We start from the raw sequence: 20,200 nt of genomic DNA, 5'->3' as shown, positions 1-20,200 counted from the left end.
TCTTAGCTACTCTTCAAACTTTATTTAAAAAAAAGTCCTCTCCAAAGAATATGTCCCATTGATTTCAGAGAGAGAGGAAGCGGGGGGGGGGGGGTGGAGAGAAGAGAAAGAGAGACAAACATCAGTGAGTTGCCTCTCATACGCCCCTGGCCTGGCGACTCAAACTTGCAAACCTTTCTGTGTACAGGATGACTTTCTAACCAACTGAGCCACCCAGCCAGGGCTGTTCTTTCTAATGAACCTTAGAATCAGTCTTTGAAGTTGAAAAACAAATTGGTGGTTTTTAGTATTTTGCAGAGTTGTGCAGCCATCACTACTATCTAATTTCAGAACATCTTCACCACCTCTATTCCTATTAGGAGTGCCCTAATTTCCCTTCCCCCACCCTCCCCCAGCATCTGGCATCCAGTAGTTTGCTTTGCCTATTCTGAATATATCATATAAATGGAATTGTACGATATGCGGTCTTTTGAAAATTTCATCCATGTTATAGCATGTATCAGGACTCCATCCCTTTTTGATGGCTAAATAATATTCCATTTATGGCTATATCACATTTTGTTTATCCATTTCTCAGAGATTGGACATTTGGGTTGTTATTTTTGGCTATTATGAATAACAAATGCTATGAGCATTTCTTGTACATGTTTTGGTTATGAAAACGTTTTCAATTCTTCTGGGTATATACCTAGGAGTAGAATTGCAGGGCCATATATGATAATTCTATGTTTAATTTTGAGGAAACGCCAAATTGTTTTCCACATTGGCTACACCATTTCTCATTCCTACCAGCAGAGTATAACGGTTTCAGTTTCTCTATATCCTTGCTAACACTTGTTACTGTCTGGGTTTTTTTTTTTTTTCTCTGTCTTTTAAATTTTATCCATCCTAGTTGTTTATGAAGTAGTATCACACTGTGGTTTTGGTTTGCATTTCTTTAATGGCTAATGATGTTGAACATCTTTTAGTGTCTTTACTGTACATTTGTATATCAACTTGTAATTGGCTAGTAATAATAATCTCTGCTCATCTGTGAGTCTTCCCTCTCAACCCACCCTAAAAAACAAGACTATTTTAAAATTTAATTATATGTTCGCTTAAACACACAAACATCACAGGGAATGTACAACGGAAAATTAAAACCTCTCATAATTCCACTTTATAGACTGACAAACACTCTTTAGTCTCCAGCCACTTTTTTGAACAGAAAACGAACACACGCCTATTACAGAAAACAGAAGACAATATATCCGTAACAGCACCGTGTGCGCATGTGCGATGTCTGCTGAACACTTACAGTGCCCCAGGGACTGTTCTAAACACTTGAAAGCCACATCCAATGCTAATAATATAGGTATTAAGAAAATATATATTGTTTTATATCCTTATCCTATAATGAACATTTTTCTTTAATCTTCCAAGTATGATTTATCTTAAAAAAACAAAATATTTCCATATACATGTATGTATGTATGTGTATATCTCTATATTTTGTTGTTGTTGTTGATTTTAAGCTGCTCTGGGCTACTGGTACTTTCGTGATTACTTTCTCTAATGGACAAAGCATAGCAGGACATGATCTCCTAGCCCGGCTCAATGGCTTACAAAAGCAGAGAGGTGATTTTGCAAATATAGCACTCTTCATTGAGAGTGAGACACTACTACGGCCATGAGACAGGAAAAGCATAGAGTGTCCTAAAGGCAGGGCAAGCTGACAACATGTGAGCCTAGGACTGGCAGCCGAGGAGTGGACCCAGGCAGCTGAGTCAACACATCTCTAATGAATTCTCATCTTCAACATCAGATGGTTTCAAGTAACCAAGAATTTCACCTTAGACTCAAGTTCCTGATTTTGTGGGAATGCCACTGGAAAAGGTTTATATCAATGTAGGAAAGCTTCCCAAAACTGTTCAGCTCACCTGGACTTGGCCTTCCTGTTTATCCTCAACTCCCCTCAACCCCCACACACTATCAAGCCATGGAGCTGAGACGACTGGCTCTAAGCACTCAATCGCCCCCCTCAACCCACCAGATAACTTGTACTCATTCCCCCAGACTCCCAACAGCGTGGCATTCCTCCCTGTGACAGCTGCTCCAATGAGCCCAGCCTGGATGAGGAGCAACTTCTGTGCTCCCACTGTCCCTTGGGCTTCCCTCGGTGTCTGTAAATGTCACACTGCTTTGTAACTGTTGGGGTATCTGCTTCCTCCACTAGATTTCCAATTTGTTTAGAGCAAGCTCTTTGTCTTTACATCACACTCAATGTACAGGACCGTGTCTGGAAATGACAGGGTTTCGCACATTTTCATGAGCAAACTGCAGTGAGTGGACCTAGCAAACTGGCAGCCAGTTTCACCTAAGTTTCTATCTGTGCGGAACAGAGAAACTAAAATTCAGTGAGCCCCTGCTATTAGGTGCCCAGTACTCTATACACATTAATTTACATAATTCTCATAATAATCCACTGAGGCAGAAAGTAGAGCCCCCATTTATAGATGAAAACACGAAAGATTTATTTCCACATATAGCTAGGAGGGTCAAAATCTGAACCCAGGTCAACGTACATAATTCTGTCTCAGCTCTTTACAGCTCACTAGGTGTCCTCCCCCGCTGAAACATAAAGCCGTACACACTGGAGGGGAAGTGCTACTCTCCTAGAATTGCTGGCTTAAAATCTTCTGAAGTGAAAACTCTCCTATTTCTCTTGGAGGGATCCCTGCCTAGGAAAACAGAAAGAGGAGAGGGGATCTACGAAAGGAGATGCATAAAAAAGGGGACAGTGAGCAAAAATTAGAGAATAGTTTCTCCATTAATCTGAAAGCATTTTGACCCCTCTGGATAGTTTCAAGTCTAGGAAAGTTTTAGAAAAGTACCCGAGATTCTGATGGCACTGACACCATACGGGAAGAAAAGGGAAGATACAAAAAGGGAGGAAAAAAATAGAAAAGCTGTAGTATATAAGAAGAAGCACAAAGATCCCTGATTCTCATTCTATGAATAATAAGTGATGCCAACTGTGGCTAAGTCTCAGCCATTAAAATTCTCTGGTAACTTCCATCTCTTCATTTCTAAATTGAAAGGATTAGATTGTGACAGTTTCCAACCTGGCTTTGCATCCAAATAACACCCTTAGCTTGTGAAAATTACTGATCTCTAAATCCTAACCTAATTCTAATTTAGTAAGCCTAGGGTGGGCCTTAGGAATCCTCAGGATTTTCATAGACTCAGCCAAGTTTGGGAATACCTGGGTGAAATCTTATTCCCTCCCCAAGAGAGACTGTGAAAAGGCAGCCAGCTGATTCAGTAAAGTCACATAACCAAAGACTACCAAGAAAAAACAGTTCCAGCACTGCCTGGTGTGACTCAGTGGACTGAATGCCGGCCAGCAAGGGTGGCCAGTTCGATTCTCAACCAGGGCACATGCCTGGGTTGCGGGCCAGGCCCCCACCAAGGGGCACGCAAGAGGCAACCACACATTGGTTTCTCTCCCTCCTCCTTCCCTTCCCCTCTCTCAAAAAATAAATGAATAAACTCTTAAAAAAAAAAAAAGAAAAAAAGTTTCAATTCTATAATGCTTCATAATCCTTCCTGTTTCAGGACAAAATGAGTTATGCTCAGTCTTCCTTATTACTTTCACCTGCCTTGGTTCTACCAATGCACTAGCCTTAACAGTGACAAAATATGCTGGTGAGGAATGCACTTTTTTAAATTGCCAGGTATTCTCAGGAGGTATCAGGTATTGTCATGAGCCTCTCTAGGCTGCTGGGCTGTCATTAGTACCTCTGCTTTCCTTCTTTACAGCTCCTCTGAGGAGGAACTGCTACCATTAGATTTAAGGAAGACATGGAGTGTGCTAGGGAGACAGAGTAACAGCCCCACCTTGACATCCAGCTTGGCCAGGTGTTGTAAAACCCAGATGCGGTGAGACCAGGCATTATAGTTGCTTGGGTATCTCCCTGCTGCTTCACCACAGACCTCCATTTCTTCTTGTATTAGTCGCTGTGTCCTTTCGGTAGGAACTGATCCCAAGTTTCCTTTGGTCACAAAGGAAGGCAAGCAGGTTTCCTGAATTAGCTGTTGTAGCACCCATCGTCTGTTAAGGTAGCATGTGGGAACGAGAATGAGGAAAGAACATAAACCAGAGAGAAAAAGCAGAGTGTTTTTTTTGTTCTTAATTTAATTTCCGTTCCCAGATAGAGCAAAATAATACCTGTCTACAAGCCCATCTTTGGGGGGGGAGGTGGGAGGATTGTTGATTTGTTTTTAAAGACATGTAACTTTAGCAGCATGGATTGGGGCGGGGGGAGGAAAAACAAAGAAGAAATCCTAAAAATGTTACAATTTGTCAAAAAAAGAAAAGAATGCCATCAGTTCCAGAATGACAACTCTAAAACTCCATTGGGCCAAGAAATGTAAAGGCAACCGCCGTGTGTGCGCGTGCGGGAGGGTGCGCTTTAGTGGTGGCGATCGGTGGGGCGGAGGATACAATTAATGGCTGGAAAACACTAGCAGAGGGATCATGGTTCGTGTCTTTAACTATATTCTAGTGCCTCACCCTATGTGTATTTGTTTGTTTGCAAACAAGAAGCTGCATTATGACAGCTTTCATTAAAATTTCCGTATTATCGTATAGTATCTGGAAGGAAATAAATACAATATAATTAGTGAGACTGTCAAGATTTTAAAATGTCTTTATCCATACATTTCCCCTCGTCTAAGATTTTCACTAGCATACGTTTAAATGAAGTTCAATAAAGTGTCTCTAACCACTTAAAGTCTTGAGTTTTAAATATTTTCTCATAAGAAAGTATTCTTTAAAAATTTCCAACCTAAAAATACAAGAAATTTAGTAGGAAAACCCATTTTGTCATTTGCAAATAATAGAAGTTTCTTACTCCACAAAAGCTTGCACTATAAAATATTAGACAAGCCAACAGACTGACAGACGCATATTTAAAAACTCCCTTTCCCGCCCCCACCTATTTCCAGACCTCCCCACACACAATCATACCCCTCTCTGAAGTCGGGTAGCACAATTTCTACCAAGAAAGAAAATACAACTGATTCGATTGTTTGGAGGTAGCTGATTTGCAATGCTAGCCAAAGGCAAGATTACACTAAGATACCTTGAGCTGGCTTTAAGATCCTAAAAGTGCTCAGAATTTAAGTAAAGTTTTAAATGGCTTAACAATTGAGAACAGACTTCTTCAGAGGATGACCCGCCGACCCCACCAGCAAGCTCACACAGTATCACTTCGGTCAGTACAGTGGGTACACGGAGTCTAAGGAAAGACCCAGACAGCCAGCACGCTGAGGAGAGTTCTTATGCGCACTTTGGCGATCTGCCTCAGGCTTTTAACCTAAAAATATTCTTTGTGTTTATGGTCTTAGCGATTTTATCTCACTCTATACACCATTAATTTCAGCTGCACTTGTTTGCTCTATTTGGTTATTTTTCCTTACAACCATAATCACCACCACCACTTTTACCAAGAGCACCACTGAATGAATTATAAAACTCAAGTTGCTCATTATATTTGAATGTCTAAATGCAATCTCCACGACTCCATCAGATAGTTAATAATACTGGCTAAAATGTATTCAGTATTTAATATGTGCCAGGCACTGTGGTAGTGTTTACATGTATCACCTCATATAAACTCAGGTGTGAACTCTGAGACAGGTATAGTTACTATTTCCATTTCACAAATAAGAAACCTGAGGCTCGAAGAGGTTAAACAACTTCCAAAGATCACAAAGGTAGCAAGTGATGGTATCAAGATTTAAATGTAAGCTGACATTAAAATTCATACTCTGACCCAATATGTGACTTGGCTTCAAGTGAATTCTGTGTTTTCTCCAGCCATTCTAAGTCCTAAGAATCCTATGGTGTAAATTAACCACACCTGTGAATCCATGTTTCTGGACTCTTTGGAAACTTAGTTAAGGCCAATTTTCCCAGATGTAAATCCTTAATTGGATTTAAAGTGCCAGAAAGGATCAGCTCTTTTCTGTAAAATAAAAATAAAAAGAACCATTACTTTATCTTTCCATCAAAATGTATTGCATGGGTATTAATATAACCTCATTGAGAAGCAAATTTACAAGAACTAAAAAAGAAAGAAAGAAAACCAATCTATCATAAATTTCACACACAGTAATCAAGAATGTATCCTCATAATCTTAAAATAACAAATAAAAGCCTCAAGTCAACAGTGGAACTTTAGTTACCTGTGTGGCAAAGGGGTTTTCAAAAACTTCCAAAGCCTGACATCAGTATCTGTCGGGCAGCTCCAAAATGAGGCCATAAGCAGGGCTTTATGGTCTAGTCTATTACCAAAAATGCACACTTACAGTATGAATGAAATGTAGGGAAAAAATAATTCATTCACTACCCTAACAAAACTACTATTTTTATTTGTGAATTTTCCCTTTTAACATAATTTTTTATTCTGCTCTTATATCTTTGCTCCTGTATGAACATCTTAAGTGTTCAAATAGTTCTCATTTAGTAGCTATGCTGTTAATTAATGATGTTCTTTCCTATGGTTAGACATTTAGGTTGCTTCCAAGTTTTTGTTATTGTAAAATAATTCTGAAACAGAACTTTGCGCTTATGACTTCTTTCATTTGTACTATACGTAGGATAGTCCAAAAGGTGTATTGCCAGGTGAAATACCTATATGGCTCTTAATACACTAGACCATGTTTGAAATATAAACAGAAATAAGAGCTATGTGAAATTGCTCTTGTTTTTTTTTTTTTTTTTTTTTTTTTTTTATTGTTACTTTTAAATATTTTATTATGAAATATTTCAAACATATATAAAAATATGAGAAACAATACTAACAAAGCCTAGGGTATACATCCTCCAACTTTATTCATCATAACATTTTGACCTATTTGTTTCAGACTTGTTTTAGGAACTAAAAACATTACAGATAGAGCTGAAGCTCTAGTCATTCCTTTCTTAATCCTATTTTCTTCCCTCTCCAGGGGTAACACAATCCTCAAGTTGGTGAAGGATTTTTCCCATCCATGTTTTTACACATCTACTGCAAATGGATGTACCCACAAACATTTAGCATGGCTTTGCATGTTTTCAAGCTTTACATAAATGGTTTCACACTATAAAAATCATCTTGCGATGGTTCTTTTCATTTAACATGTTTTTCCAGACTCAGTCCAATTGATACATGTAACTCTATCTCATTTTCACTGCTGGATGCCTACCATTCCACTAGATGGATATACCATATTTTGTTGTTCCATTCTCTGATTAATGGACATTTAGGTGGTTTCCATCTTTGAGCTACTGTAAGCACTGCTGCTGTGAAAATCATTACATCTCCCTCTTTGTGTACATATGAAAGAGTTTCTAGGGTATTCCTAGGACAATAGTTGCAGGGGTGCACATATCCACAACTTTGTACTTCAGTCCTGGTTTTATCATTCAGGAATCTGATGAGAAAATTAAGTGATAAAAAGTTAAACCCAGCTGTGCTTTTCCCCTTTGAGTTTTATTTCTTTTTTTTTTTTTTTTTTTTTTTTTTAAATTGCTCTTGTTTTAAAACTGTTCAAAGCTTCAATGCAATTATAAAGAATGTCATGTGAAAGCACTCCAACTATTTCACATGTAACTTTTTGAGAAGTGCTGATATTAATTTTCAATTTATTATTTTATAATGTAATTAGATCATTTCCTAGTATTTATTAATCCTGTGGTAGGCCTGATTATTCATTTATTTTAGAGAAGTGTAATCCCAACAAACCAGAGCCGTTTGTACACCTCACCTGCTTAGGTGGATTAATTCCTAAATACCACAGTAAATTTTCTTTCCAACAGCAATGTACTATTTCTAAATTTTTACTTGGTAAGAAAAATAACTTCCTTTCTAATGAAAACACTAAGTGATAATAAATACTTGCATTTTATAATCATTTTTAGGTCAGTAATTTCACTCTATAAAATAATTTGAAGGGATACCAAGGTTTATGGCTGCTTTAGCAGAGGGATTTATTGACAATTTTTCTTTCAATGTATGGAAATTTATGTGTCATTAAAAACTATTTAATGCAACAGCCAATTATGCAATCCTAGATCCTTTTTTTCTTGTTAGGGTTAGGGTTCGGGTTAGGGTTAGAGTTAGGTGAGGGTACTCACAATGTTTTGTTCATAGAATAAGTCAGAATATAGAATAAAAGGAAGCAAAATATTGCCCTGTGTAATTTTAAGTACTTTGTAGAGCATTGTTTCTTAAACTATGGTCCTTAACTACATCATCATTTGGGACTGGTGAGCAATAGTCTCAGGCCTCATCCCAGACCCACTGAGTCAAAAACTCCAGTGGGTCAAAGCAATGTGTTTTAGTGAGCCCTCTGGGTGATGCACTCTGAAGTTTAAGAACCACCGCTGTAGCCCTGGGCGGGTAGCTCATTTGGTTAGAGCACCGCCCCCATACTCCAATGTTGCTCGTTTGAACCCTGGTCTCAGGGCACACGACAAGAATCAACCAATGAATGCATAAGTAAGTGAGCAACAAATCCCTCTGCCTCTGTCTGTCTCTCTCTCGCTCTCTCAAAACCAATTAAAAACCACTGCTGTAGATCACTTATTGTATTAAGTGTAGTTTCCATTTACTAAATTCAAAATGTCTCATATTTACAGCTGCCTAACTATATTCTCACATATGTCTATACACAAGGGGAAATGTAATTTTCTTCAGAAAAGAGGAAGTCGCCTTATAACTAAATCTTTACAAAGTTTCTTAAATTAGGGGTGCTCTCTTCATTTCTTTATTTTGAACAACAAAGTAGCATTTGGGAAGATATCTTAGCCTAAAACAACCTCAATCCATAATGGTATATATGGATGCTTAAATAAACTGCCTAATAGAATCATAAAAAAGGATGCAAATTTTTAATATCAATTTAATAAACCTTCCTCGGGGACAGGACTGAATATTTTAGGTGTTGGATCTTGTCATAGATAGGTTTAAGTTTTTAAAGATCACCTGAAAATGAAATATGGTAAGTGGCTAAGTCATGGCTATCACATAACCCAGTGATGCAATAAAAAAAATCAACTGCTCTATTGTATTCAAGTAGGAATCTAGCTTGAGATAAAATTTCTAGTCACACATGGATTCAAAAAGTGCTATATCTCAAATAACTTAGATATATGTAAATATGATATGCTCTGGAAAACTGGTAGATAACTCAAAAAATTAGCTCTTGTGGTGACAAAGTCACTGATGTCAGCAGCCACACGAGGAGTCTGAATAAAATTGTTTAATGAAATGTGAGTAGGAAAAGGAAAAATTTGTAAGTTAAAATATTTCACATCTTATTTTATAGTTGTGTAACTAAATTGAAAACTTAAATATCAATATACAGGATCGGCACAAATAATGACCCTTTTTTATTACAAAACCATAAGCATGTAATTCTGTAACATAACAATATCACACTCAAGCACACCATATGACATTTTAGGTGAAATGTTCAAATTAAGACTATAAATTATTACACCCATGTTATTACCCTAGTGACCACACTCAAGCAGGCGTTACTTCTGCTGGACCCTGTAATTTGCTTATTATTTCACATACAGATTGGTGTTAACCTAAAATAATTTTTTTGGACTTTTTAATTGAGGGAATGGAGTGTTGCCTTAAGAGGGCCCTACTTTTAGGGCGCTGAAGAAGCTGTGCTTCTACATTCATCCTACAAGCATTACATGGCAAACTGCTACATGGGGAAGAAGGAATGAAGTGTTGTGTCCTAAATACCTGTTGAGGAAACTAGGTATGAAAGAAAAGCATTTGTATTGTTTTGGGAGAAGCGAGGATGGGTGGGTGGTAGGGAACAGTGCCTTTTTAACAAGGTGGGAAAAGAGAGTAGACTAAGGAGTTTTAAGAAACAATTACAAGTAGAATTATAAAAGGAATGAGGTTTTTCACATAGATTTTTCGAGCAATAAAAGTTATTTCTTTAAAATTTTTTGCTATGAAAAAGAATTTTTTTGTTATGTATTTTACTCACTGATTAAAGAGTACATGGAAAGTCTCATCATTTTCCCTTGAAACCTCCAATTCATTGCTATGAAAACCAGCTAGTGCTAAAGCTAAAAAACAAAAACAAAAACACAAACAAAAAACTCCCACACCATTAGGAGCCTCCAGGGGTTACTAAGGTGAATAGTGTGTTTTATTCCTCTATATACTTATACTGCATTTTTATATTCCTGCTAATTTTTTTTTTTTTTACATTTTTCTCTCCATCTCAAACTACTAGCTATTGCTTCTCTCTGCTGTCCTTCTATCCAAGATTTGTAGGAGAGCAGGGCCCATGTGTATGTTGTCCGTGACTAAATCTCCACTGGCTAACTCAGTGTTTGACACATCGTGAATACTGAATAAACACATGCCACCTTTCCCCTCACTCTTCAGTTATTCAGTCTGAAATAACAGTATGATAATAAAAATCATTTCGTAAAAACTATCATTTATTGAACACTTCTCCTGAGTCAGCCACTATGTTAAGTGATTTGCATATATTATCTAATTTAATTTTCACAACAATCCTATAAGTATTATGTTGAATCACATGAAATTGCCAACATTCAATTGTTTTTTAAAATACACTTTTTATTTTAGAATTGCTGTAAACTGACCAAAAAGTTTTCGGGTAGCACAGAGAATTCCTGTATGCCACATACCCAGTTCCCTTTATTACTAACATTATGGTGCATTTATCATAATTGATGAACCAACTGAAGTCTCCAGTTTTTTCAGAATTCCTCAGCTTTTACCAAATGTCCTTCTATTCTGGGGTCCCATCCAGGACACATTACATTTGGCTATTATGTCTCCTTAGGCTCCTCTTGGCCCGCAGGTACACCTGATTTCTGACAGCCTTGACAGAGAACGGCCAGGACTTTTGTATGACGTTTTGCTCAAGGTTAGATAGACCAGGACTATAAGTTTTGAAGAGGAAGAGACCACAGAGGTAAAGTACCACTTTTATCACATCGTATCAGGGGCATATATTAGCCTGACTTGTCAGTGCTGATGTGGACCTTGACTACCTGGCTGAGGTGGTGTATGTCAGGCTTTCCCCACTGCGCCTTTTGGAAGGAAGTCACACTTAAGCAGTAGGGAGTTATGCTCCACTCCTTGAGCGGGTTACCTAGATAAATTATTTGAAATTCTTCTACACAGCAGATTTGTCTATTGTACCCTATTTGTTTTTGTTTGTTTATTTATTCAGTCATTTATTGATGTATGAACTTATGGCTATCCATTCTATACTCTGGGGTATAATACAACACTATTTTGTTATTCAAGTGGTTCTAGCCTTAGCCACTGAAAGCCCATTTACACACCCCCATCATAGCGTTTTTGAGCGCCTCCTTACTTTCTGGCCCTCTAAGATATTCCAGGCTCATCTTGTATGTTCCCTGCCCTGGTCTTAGAATCAGGCATTTCCACAAAAAGTCTAGTTACCTTTTATTAGAGAATGGTGTTAGAAACCAGGGTACAGATGCTTGGATTTCATCATCTTTGATCTACAAAGACAATTTCATACGGTGCAATCTAACATTAACTCAATTTCACAGGTGAGGAAACTAAATTTGGGAGTGATTCGGTAACATGCTCAAGGTCTTCAAACTCAAAGTGTTAGAACCAAAAATCAGAGCCACATGAAGTTACCAGTTTAAAACAAGAGGCCATGAGTAAAGGACATGAATCACTGGAACTTGTCAGCTACTCTAGTTGCTCAAAGACGTTCTGTTTACCCTATGTTCATAGACTGTTGGAAAAATAGAACATTATTATGAAATCAACCTCTTCATCAAATAATTCACCAATTTTCAAAGCAAATTAAGTACCTATTATTTTTTTCTATAACCAGCTCAATTTTTTAACTATATACATCTCTCTCTCTAACCTAAGGAGATAGGCTCAAAAACTTATTCTTGCCTATATTTTTTTCCTAAGACGGCAACACCTATAAATTGAACTTCTAATGTGTTATTCCACCTTTTAGCAATTTATAAAATGCTGTCAAAATCACTCAATGCTTCCCAGAGTTACTCCAGAAGATATACACCAACAATTAAACATAAAACGTTGAGTCTTTGGTTCGCAAAAGACATGACAGGGTTATATCAGTTTACTTACAAGGCTGGTCGTTTTTTCCTTACTATGTATTCAGGGTTCTATGTCTTCATATGTCAATCAATCTTCCCAATACAAACTAAAATTTACTAGAACACACATCCACAATGTTTTTTTTTAAATCAAGATTTCCTTTCTACTCATCTAAAAAAAAACTTTCCCAATAATTTCTAGAATAAGTTCAAGATTAACTGCTATTATCATTGAAATTAGATTTATAGAGCAACTTCCCTTCTTAAGACCAAACCACACGTATAAAAAAAGTCAGTTTCAAAAGACTCATAAAAAGAGTCACCTCTTCAAATCTTTTATTTACAGATATGTAAACTAAAACTCTTGAGAAGTTAACAGTTTTGTCCAAAGTCACCTGCTAGTTAATGGATGAAATAGGACTAAGATCCATATATCTTAAGACTGGGTTCTTTCTCCTTCACTGAATTGCCCGACAGAATATACAATGAATTAATTATATCTGTATCTATATCTCCAATAAGAATTTTTCTTTGTTCAGGATTTTCCATTGCTTTCTAATGATGAGGAATATGAGAACATGAATAAAAATGGTACTCCTACTTCTCCATCATCCTCATTTCTTTTTCACTGCATTTCATGATTTTCAGGGCCCTATCTACGAACAGTATCTATTTTGTGCAGGCACTAGAGTATTAGATGCTAGGGAAACAAAGGAAAAAAAAAGACAAGATATGGTTCCTACCCCCCAAAGCGCTCAGCTATAAGTTTATACTACCTTCCTAAAAATCTCCTTTGCTGATTCTTCCTCATGTTGGAAAACTCTAGAACAGCACTGTCCAATAGAAATATAATGTGAGTCACAAATGTGAGCTATATATATGTAATTTCAAATTTTCTATCAGCTACATTAAAAGCAAGTATAAAGTAACATATTTTATTTAGCTCGATACATCCAAAATATTGTAATGTAATATTATATTTCAACATGCTATCAATATAAAATTAGCAATAAGATATTTTACTTTGGGGGCACTAAGTCTTCAAAATCTGCTCTAGTTTGCACTTACAGCACATCCCAGCTAAAAACTAGTCACATTTCAAGGACCCAGTAGCCACACGTGGCTAGTGGCTAAGCAGTGTCCTAGTGCTCAGTCTTTGGACTAGTTCTCTATCTATACCCACTTCCTTGGGTATCCAAACAATCTCACGGCTTTAAATACCACCTACTTTCTAGTGACTCCCAAATTTACCATCTGGTCTAGAACTCTCACCTGAACTTTAGATTCATACACAGCTAACTAGACACAAACCTAATGTCCCAAGATGAACTCTTGACTTCCAACCAGTAACCCCCACTTAAATCTGCTCCTCTTCTAGATGTCACCATTTCAGTAAATGGCAACTCTGTCCCTTGAGTTGCTCAGGTCAAAAACCAGGGACAAGCTTCAACCTCTTGGTTCTTTCACATCCAAATTATCATCTGTGGCTTTAAAACCAGATTATTAAATAAAGTCCAAGCTTATACAGTTTATAAAATACACTGAGAATCTTATGACTTCTCACCTCTTCTACTGCCAAGCTGTACTTCGAGTAGCCAGTATCTTACCTAAATTACTGCAACCATTTTTAACTTCCTAATCACTACTTGCACCTCTAAGTCTACTTTTCACACAGGAGCCATTGTTTCAAAACCTAAGTTAAGATATGGTTTCTCTTCAGCTTGAAAACCTTCAATGAATTTGTCTCATCCCAGAGGAAGACTCGATGTTCCTGAAGACCTACAAAACTCTATCAAATCTGGCCCATTACTCTCTGGCCTCATTTCCTCCCACTCTTTCCCTTATTCGTGCCACTGCAGCTGCAATGGCCTCCTTGCTGTCTCAGAACACCCAGGGACACTTTAGGCCTGATGCGGGCTTTTTCACTAGCGGGTCAGTCCACACTGAATGCTTTTACCTCAATATCCACAGAGACTGATCCCTGATTTCATGCCAGTTTTTACTCAAATGTCCCGTATTTAAAATTGCAAAACCACCCTTCCCATCCTTTGGCCTTCCCTACCTTCTTTTCCTACCTTTTCCCCACAGGATTTGCCAACATTATTATATATTCTACTTATGAATGTCCTTATTGCCTTTCTTTCTCTACTAGAATAAAAATTCCACAAGGACAGGGATTTTTGTTTATTTTATTCTTGGCTCTATTCCCAATGGCTAGAATGTAGCACACACTAGTTAATCAATAAATATTTGAAAATGAACATATGTTGTCAAGAATTATGTGGACTAAATAAGATCACATATAAAGTCGTAGTATGGTTCTTGGAATACAGTAGCTACTCACAGACGTTAGTTTGTCCCTGCTACTGTAGTGCTTTCCATAAAAGAAAATAAGAACTCTAAAATTATGTGAATTTTTAAACCCATATAACTCACTCTTTATATGTGTGATCATTAATTATTCAAAAGACAATTTAAAAAAGACAGAGAAGTTACCTAAATTTTTAAAAAATCAGTTAAACATAAAATTCAGTAGATATTAAAAAATACTAACTCTGAATGTAATGTTGCTTAAAATTCACAGAATATTCAATAAAGTATTGTTTAAGTCATCTTTAAAGACAAAGAGCTATAATCTATGACTTTTCCTTACAGGAAAATTTAAAATGTACACGTAATGTTCAAAGGGACTTCACTTTTATTTATCTGTAATTTGTATCCTGCCTTCCTCTAAGAGAATTTGTGTTAGTCTAGGGAACCACCAGACTTTAAAAACCATACACACTGTTTAATGAAACAATGAAAAAAATGAACCTAGTCTGAGTTTTACTAGTTCTGTAAAGTATTTTGTGTTTAAAGCTATAGTAACCAGAAATAAAGACATCAATAACGTGATCTCTCTCCAAAATACCCAGTGCCGGATACTTCAAGGGATTTGCCCCCAGAGGGCCAATGTCAGTCACTGAACTGAGACTGAAAGTCCATGGCCTTGAATGCTCACCCTGCACACTACAGTTTCTCAAATATACTAACCAGGGCCTTATGAGCCAACCAATTATGACCATTGCTCCTACCTCCCTTTAAAAAAAGGAAAACAAAAGCATGTATCGAACGGTACACTACAATTCCGCATGACAATTTGTATTTCAGGAGAGAAGTTTATGGAGAACAGACATAAACATGCAAAAAGTGGCAAAGTGTACATTAGAATTGTCATGGAGATATTATAAGGAATGTATAGAAGAATAAGTGTAAGATGCCTTGAACGTACAGTTTATATTTCATTTCTCAAAAAGCTAACAACTCATGGGGCCTGTGTGTCTTCAGAAATTTGGACAATTTCATTTTATCACTGATGAGAATGACGTACCTCACGTTCCACGCAGTGGTAAAGTCTGGGTTTAGAAGCAGCAGGGTGCGTGTGACATCTATCAACTCTAAAATAAAGAGAAGGCACATTAAAAACAAACAGTCCTACGCTGTAAAGGCTGGCTTCTCTCTAAGGCCTTTATTTTACTTTATGTATATAGCTCGCATTATACTAACATATGTACCTCATGTCATAGTAATTTCAGTGATAGGTATACCTTGCTCTAAGCTGTCCAGGACAAGATTATCCTCAAGATTTTCTTCTACTTATAATAATGTAACTTTCTCCAAAGTTAACACTGAAATAACTTTATAATATACTACGCCTATAAAGAATAATCAAATCAACATTTTTATTCTTTTAGTACCTTTGGGTACTAATTTAATGCCTACTAAGGAAAAGAAACATAATTTCTATACCACTACTCATTTAATTCCACAAATATTTCAAGAATTGACTGGGCAAATTTTCACAAAAGGGGAAAAAAAAAATCACTCATAATGAGACTTACTTAATATAATTCATTTCTGTTCCTCTGAGAAGATTATCCTTCCTTACATTTTTACATACAATTTTGTTATATATTTTTCATTCAACATAAATGCATCCCTATAATCATTTTAAAATATTCTAGCAAAAATGTTACTCCATTCTCAACCACCTTAATAAATAAGAGATTAACATTTATTGTGACCCTATGATTTCATTACTAATAAGTCTATTACAGCACTTGATAAATAACCAACAAAAGGTAGGATGGGCACATATTTATTTTCTACCATTATCTTCATTACAAGCATTACATCATAAAAACAATATGTAAAGAATCATTTAATTAACCTTTTCCTTCTTTTACTTCTAGTAGTTTTTGGCACTAATTTAATATTTACCAGGGAAAATAAATAAAACTTTCTACACCCTTACTCACTTAATTCCACAAATATCTGAAGTATTGACTATGTACAAAGATTCAATGGGACCCGTGGGTCTGAGAGAACAGATATAATAATGAGATCTGATTTTTCCCTCTAGAAGATTATTCTTTAGTTGCGGAGAACATGGAAACAATTATGTAAGGCAAAATGAAAGAGCTGTGAAGGAGAAATATATGCCACATTTTGGGGACTACCGAAGCAGCTGCAACTGATTCTTACTGGAGTTCCTAGGGATGGCCATAAATGAATAAGGTGGTAAATGGCACTGCAGACAGTGGAAAACATTTGAGCAAAGTTTGTAAAGGAGCGGAGAACTTTACACACAGTGCTTTCAAAAGATTACGGGGACCAGAGCATGACCAGAGCACCGGGTTCTGGAGAAATGTACAAGGAAACTCGAACCTCATCCCAATCTCCTTGCCAGCCTGGCTTTCCCCTACTTGCCCCGCAAGTGCTACACCCCACCTGGAGCAAACCCTACCATTCACTAGACATCCCCTGTCCGCCTACCTTTTCGTCTCTCACCGTAGATGAGAAAAATACGGCCTCTGCCTGGGTTCAAAGCCCAGGTTCTCCACTTACTGTCTACATAACCTCCTGGAACTTCAGTTTCCTTATCTGTGAAATGGTGATAACACCAGCCTCAGTGTTGAGAGCAGTGAGATTCATTCCATATCACCCACTACAGCTGTTTGACAGTGAGTACTCGAAAGCTGTTCAACTAAAGACCACTGCTCCTAATCAAAAAATTAAAATTTTCAACACCAATCAAAGATGTAATAATGAGGCAGTTGTTCTTAGAGTGAAACTGCTTAAATGTCTAAACTTGTAAAATAAACAACATAAAAAAACACTTGATTGTTAAGCAGCTATATATTGGGTTGGCCAAAAAGTTCATTTAGTTTTTCCCATAAGATGGCTCTAGTACTGCTTAGTTGTCTTTAACTTCATTGGAAACAATTTTGTTAGATGGTATTGTGACAGCTGTCCTATCAGTGTGCATTTAAAACAAACTTACCAAAATCGATGAATTTTTGTGCAGCCATTTTAAAGATGGAAGAAAATATGCAACATTTTGGGGGTATTATGTGCTTTATTATTTCAAGAAAGGTGAAAATGCAACCGAAACACAAAAAAAAAGATTTGTGCAGTGTTTGGAGAAGGTGCTGTGACTGACTGAACATGTCAGAAAGTGGTTTGAAATGTTTCTTAGTACTACTGACATTTTGGCCAAATAATTCTTTGCTGTGGGGCTGTCTTATGCATCGGGAGATGTTTGGAAGCATCTCTGGCCTTTACCCACTAGAAGCCAATAGTGGGAGACAGCCGATATACTCAAATTATCCAAATCAATAAAGTTATTGGTGAAAATTAAAAATGTGCTTTTTATTTTACAGAAAAAACTAAACGGACTTTTTGGCCCACCCAATGAAAATGTATGAGCATTATGGGAAGGCCGCTAGTGTTTCTTTTGAAGTCTCCAATTTTTTAATGCATCATACTACCTAGATAAACTGGTGTTTTGTTTCTTGGACTCTCCCTTTCTGCACTAAAAAAAAAGTGTGTGACTAACAGTTGTTGCTATTTGTTTGTGCTTCTAATGCAAATCTCCAACCCCACCCATAAACCAAGTCAAGTTTATCCTCCAGGAGAGAGATACTCTGCACCACAGCACAAGGCAAAACCACAGAAAATGCTTAAGTCCCCACTTTTCATTTTGTGGTTGTGTGAAGAGAGAGGAAGGCTAATCACAGTAATGTTTCCTTTAATACAGGGTCCCCCTCTAGCTGGGCAATGGCAGCTGTTGGGTTCAGAGCCCAGCTCTACCACTTATTGGGAAGCTCACGGACATACCACTTTATCTTTCTTGCCTAGTGTCCTCCTCATACGTCAAACAGAACTAGTAATAGTACTACCTCATGGGGTAGTAAATGATTCAAACCCACTAAGTATCAGGACAACACCTGACAGCACCCGGTGATAATTCCTGTTACAAAGTTTATATTTCCTAGTCCAGTTCCACCAACGATAGTGGGACTGGATGCCGCCAGAAGGAGGAAAAGAATCTCCTGAGCATTCTGAGCAGGGACTGCTGAACAGAGGGCATACTTTTCAACTAATAAGAACCTCAGGTTTTAAAACACATCAACAGCCAACAGCCTCCATTAACCATCAGTGCAATGGATACAGCCACAGGCCCTTCTCCCCAACTCTTTGACAAACTGCTAACTCTTCCCGATTCAGGATTCAAGTTCAGAAGGACTTCCTTCAGGAAGCATTCCAGTCTGATCCAAGAGGTAGGTGTAAAGTAAACTATCAGAAATAAGAAAAGGCCAATGTAGAAAAAATTAACTGGACAAGAAATATTGGACATTATTTAAAGACTCATTCCTGAATTACACGTATTTTTTGCTCTTCTCCCCCACTGGCTCTGGTTAAATGAAAGAAGACTAGTGTTTCTCTAGAACCTACTACATGCCAGGCACTGTGCTGGGTGCTTTACACACACAATTCAGATGAATTCTCACAACAACCCTCTGAGACCTATTAGTGTGGAAACAGAAAGAGGTTAGGTAAAGTGACTTCAGTGTGCTGATGAACTGAATCTAAACCCAGGTCTGTTTTCCTGGAACACAGGTGCTATTGCCACCCTAGCACACTGTCTACAATTACCCTGCCCTCTCTGAGTGAGAAACTGAACCAAAGATCTAAAGATAAACATGTATCTTTAGTGGTCTGTAATATTTCACTCTTTACATTTCATCAGCTATATACCATTTTTCTTTGCAGTTTTATCCAGAAGATGTGAGCTACTGAAATCTCTACCATCTCTTGATATTAAACAGATCTCTCTCCAAACAGCAGAAATAACTCATCACCACATCGCAAGGAGAAAATGAATCAGGGTGCATTATACACAAGAAGGTAGCTAAATTCCAGCTGAAACAAGGAGGGGACACAGGATGCTGCAGGAAAGTCAGAGAAAAATGCAGTGCTTTCTTTGCTGCACTGCATTCTTGAAATGGCCCAAGGCCAGCAGGTACGTGGCATGGTCACTAGGCTTGACAACTGTCTCTGACAGAGCTGTTTTCATGCATTTAGAAATAACTCCAAGGTCAACTTGGACTGGTTAATCTCTTCCTCCAAAATACATTTAGGTTTCCATGACAGGCTTGAGGTAAAGCTATGTGGTAAACACCAAAAGGTCATTTATTACAGAACAGAGTCACTGAATGGATAGCCAGACCAAGTTAAAACCTTTTGCTTACCAGAGTCTTGTTACTTTTTGATAAATGTCTGTTTCACCTACAAGGTGCTGAGTAAAGGGAGATAAACGATATTCCTTTTTCTAATAAACTCATAATCAAACTGGGAAAAATGTAATATAAATAATCAACTATAGGCAATCCAAGATGGCAGGAGTAAGCAGAGCTACACTAACCTCCTCCCAGGACCAAACTGGAATTACAACTAAATTGTAATTGTCCTGAATAACCAACTGAACAATAGCTGGAGAGAAGCCTTATAACCCAGGACAGACAGAAGAAACCAGTTCACCGGAATGTGACTGGTAAGGAGTGTGGAGGGGAAGCGAGAGGGCTAGCTGGGCTCCCATGGGCAGCAGCTGAAGTGTTGGAGGAATACTTGGTGGCTGGAGGTTTCTCCCTGAGAAGTGTAGGGTCTAAATCCCAAGCTGGGGTCCCCAACCTACAGCACTGGAGCCAGAAAGGAACCCAGAAA

At 37.5% G+C, this 20,200-nt stretch overlaps 1 protein-coding gene across 2 annotated transcripts in view; it reads right to left on the bottom strand.

Annotated features, from left to right (window-relative positions):
• Nucleotides 1-20,200, bottom strand: part of PTAR1 (protein prenyltransferase alpha subunit repeat containing 1) — a 57,552-nt gene that overhangs the window by 13,561 nt on the left and 23,791 nt on the right. Inside the window, exons 3-5 of one of the 2 annotated variants that reach the window (XM_024555203.4) lie at nucleotides 15,525-15,591; nucleotides 5,907-6,011; nucleotides 3,880-4,093 (exon numbers count right to left, since the gene is read on the bottom strand). In XM_024555203.4, coding sequence (XP_024410971.1) covers nucleotides 3,880-4,093; nucleotides 5,907-6,011; nucleotides 15,525-15,591 — 386 coding nt within the window. The remainder of the gene's footprint in view (nucleotides 1-3,879; nucleotides 4,094-5,906; nucleotides 6,012-15,524; nucleotides 15,592-20,200) is intronic. The other variant, XM_024555209.4, reaches the window with a different exon arrangement.

This window comes from Desmodus rotundus, chromosome 1 (genome assembly GCF_022682495.2).
Source record: "Desmodus rotundus isolate HL8 chromosome 1, HLdesRot8A.1, whole genome shotgun sequence".
Lineage (NCBI taxonomy): Eukaryota > Metazoa > Chordata > Mammalia > Chiroptera > Phyllostomidae > Desmodus > Desmodus rotundus.
This window is presented reverse-complemented; position numbering and strand designations above follow the sequence as displayed.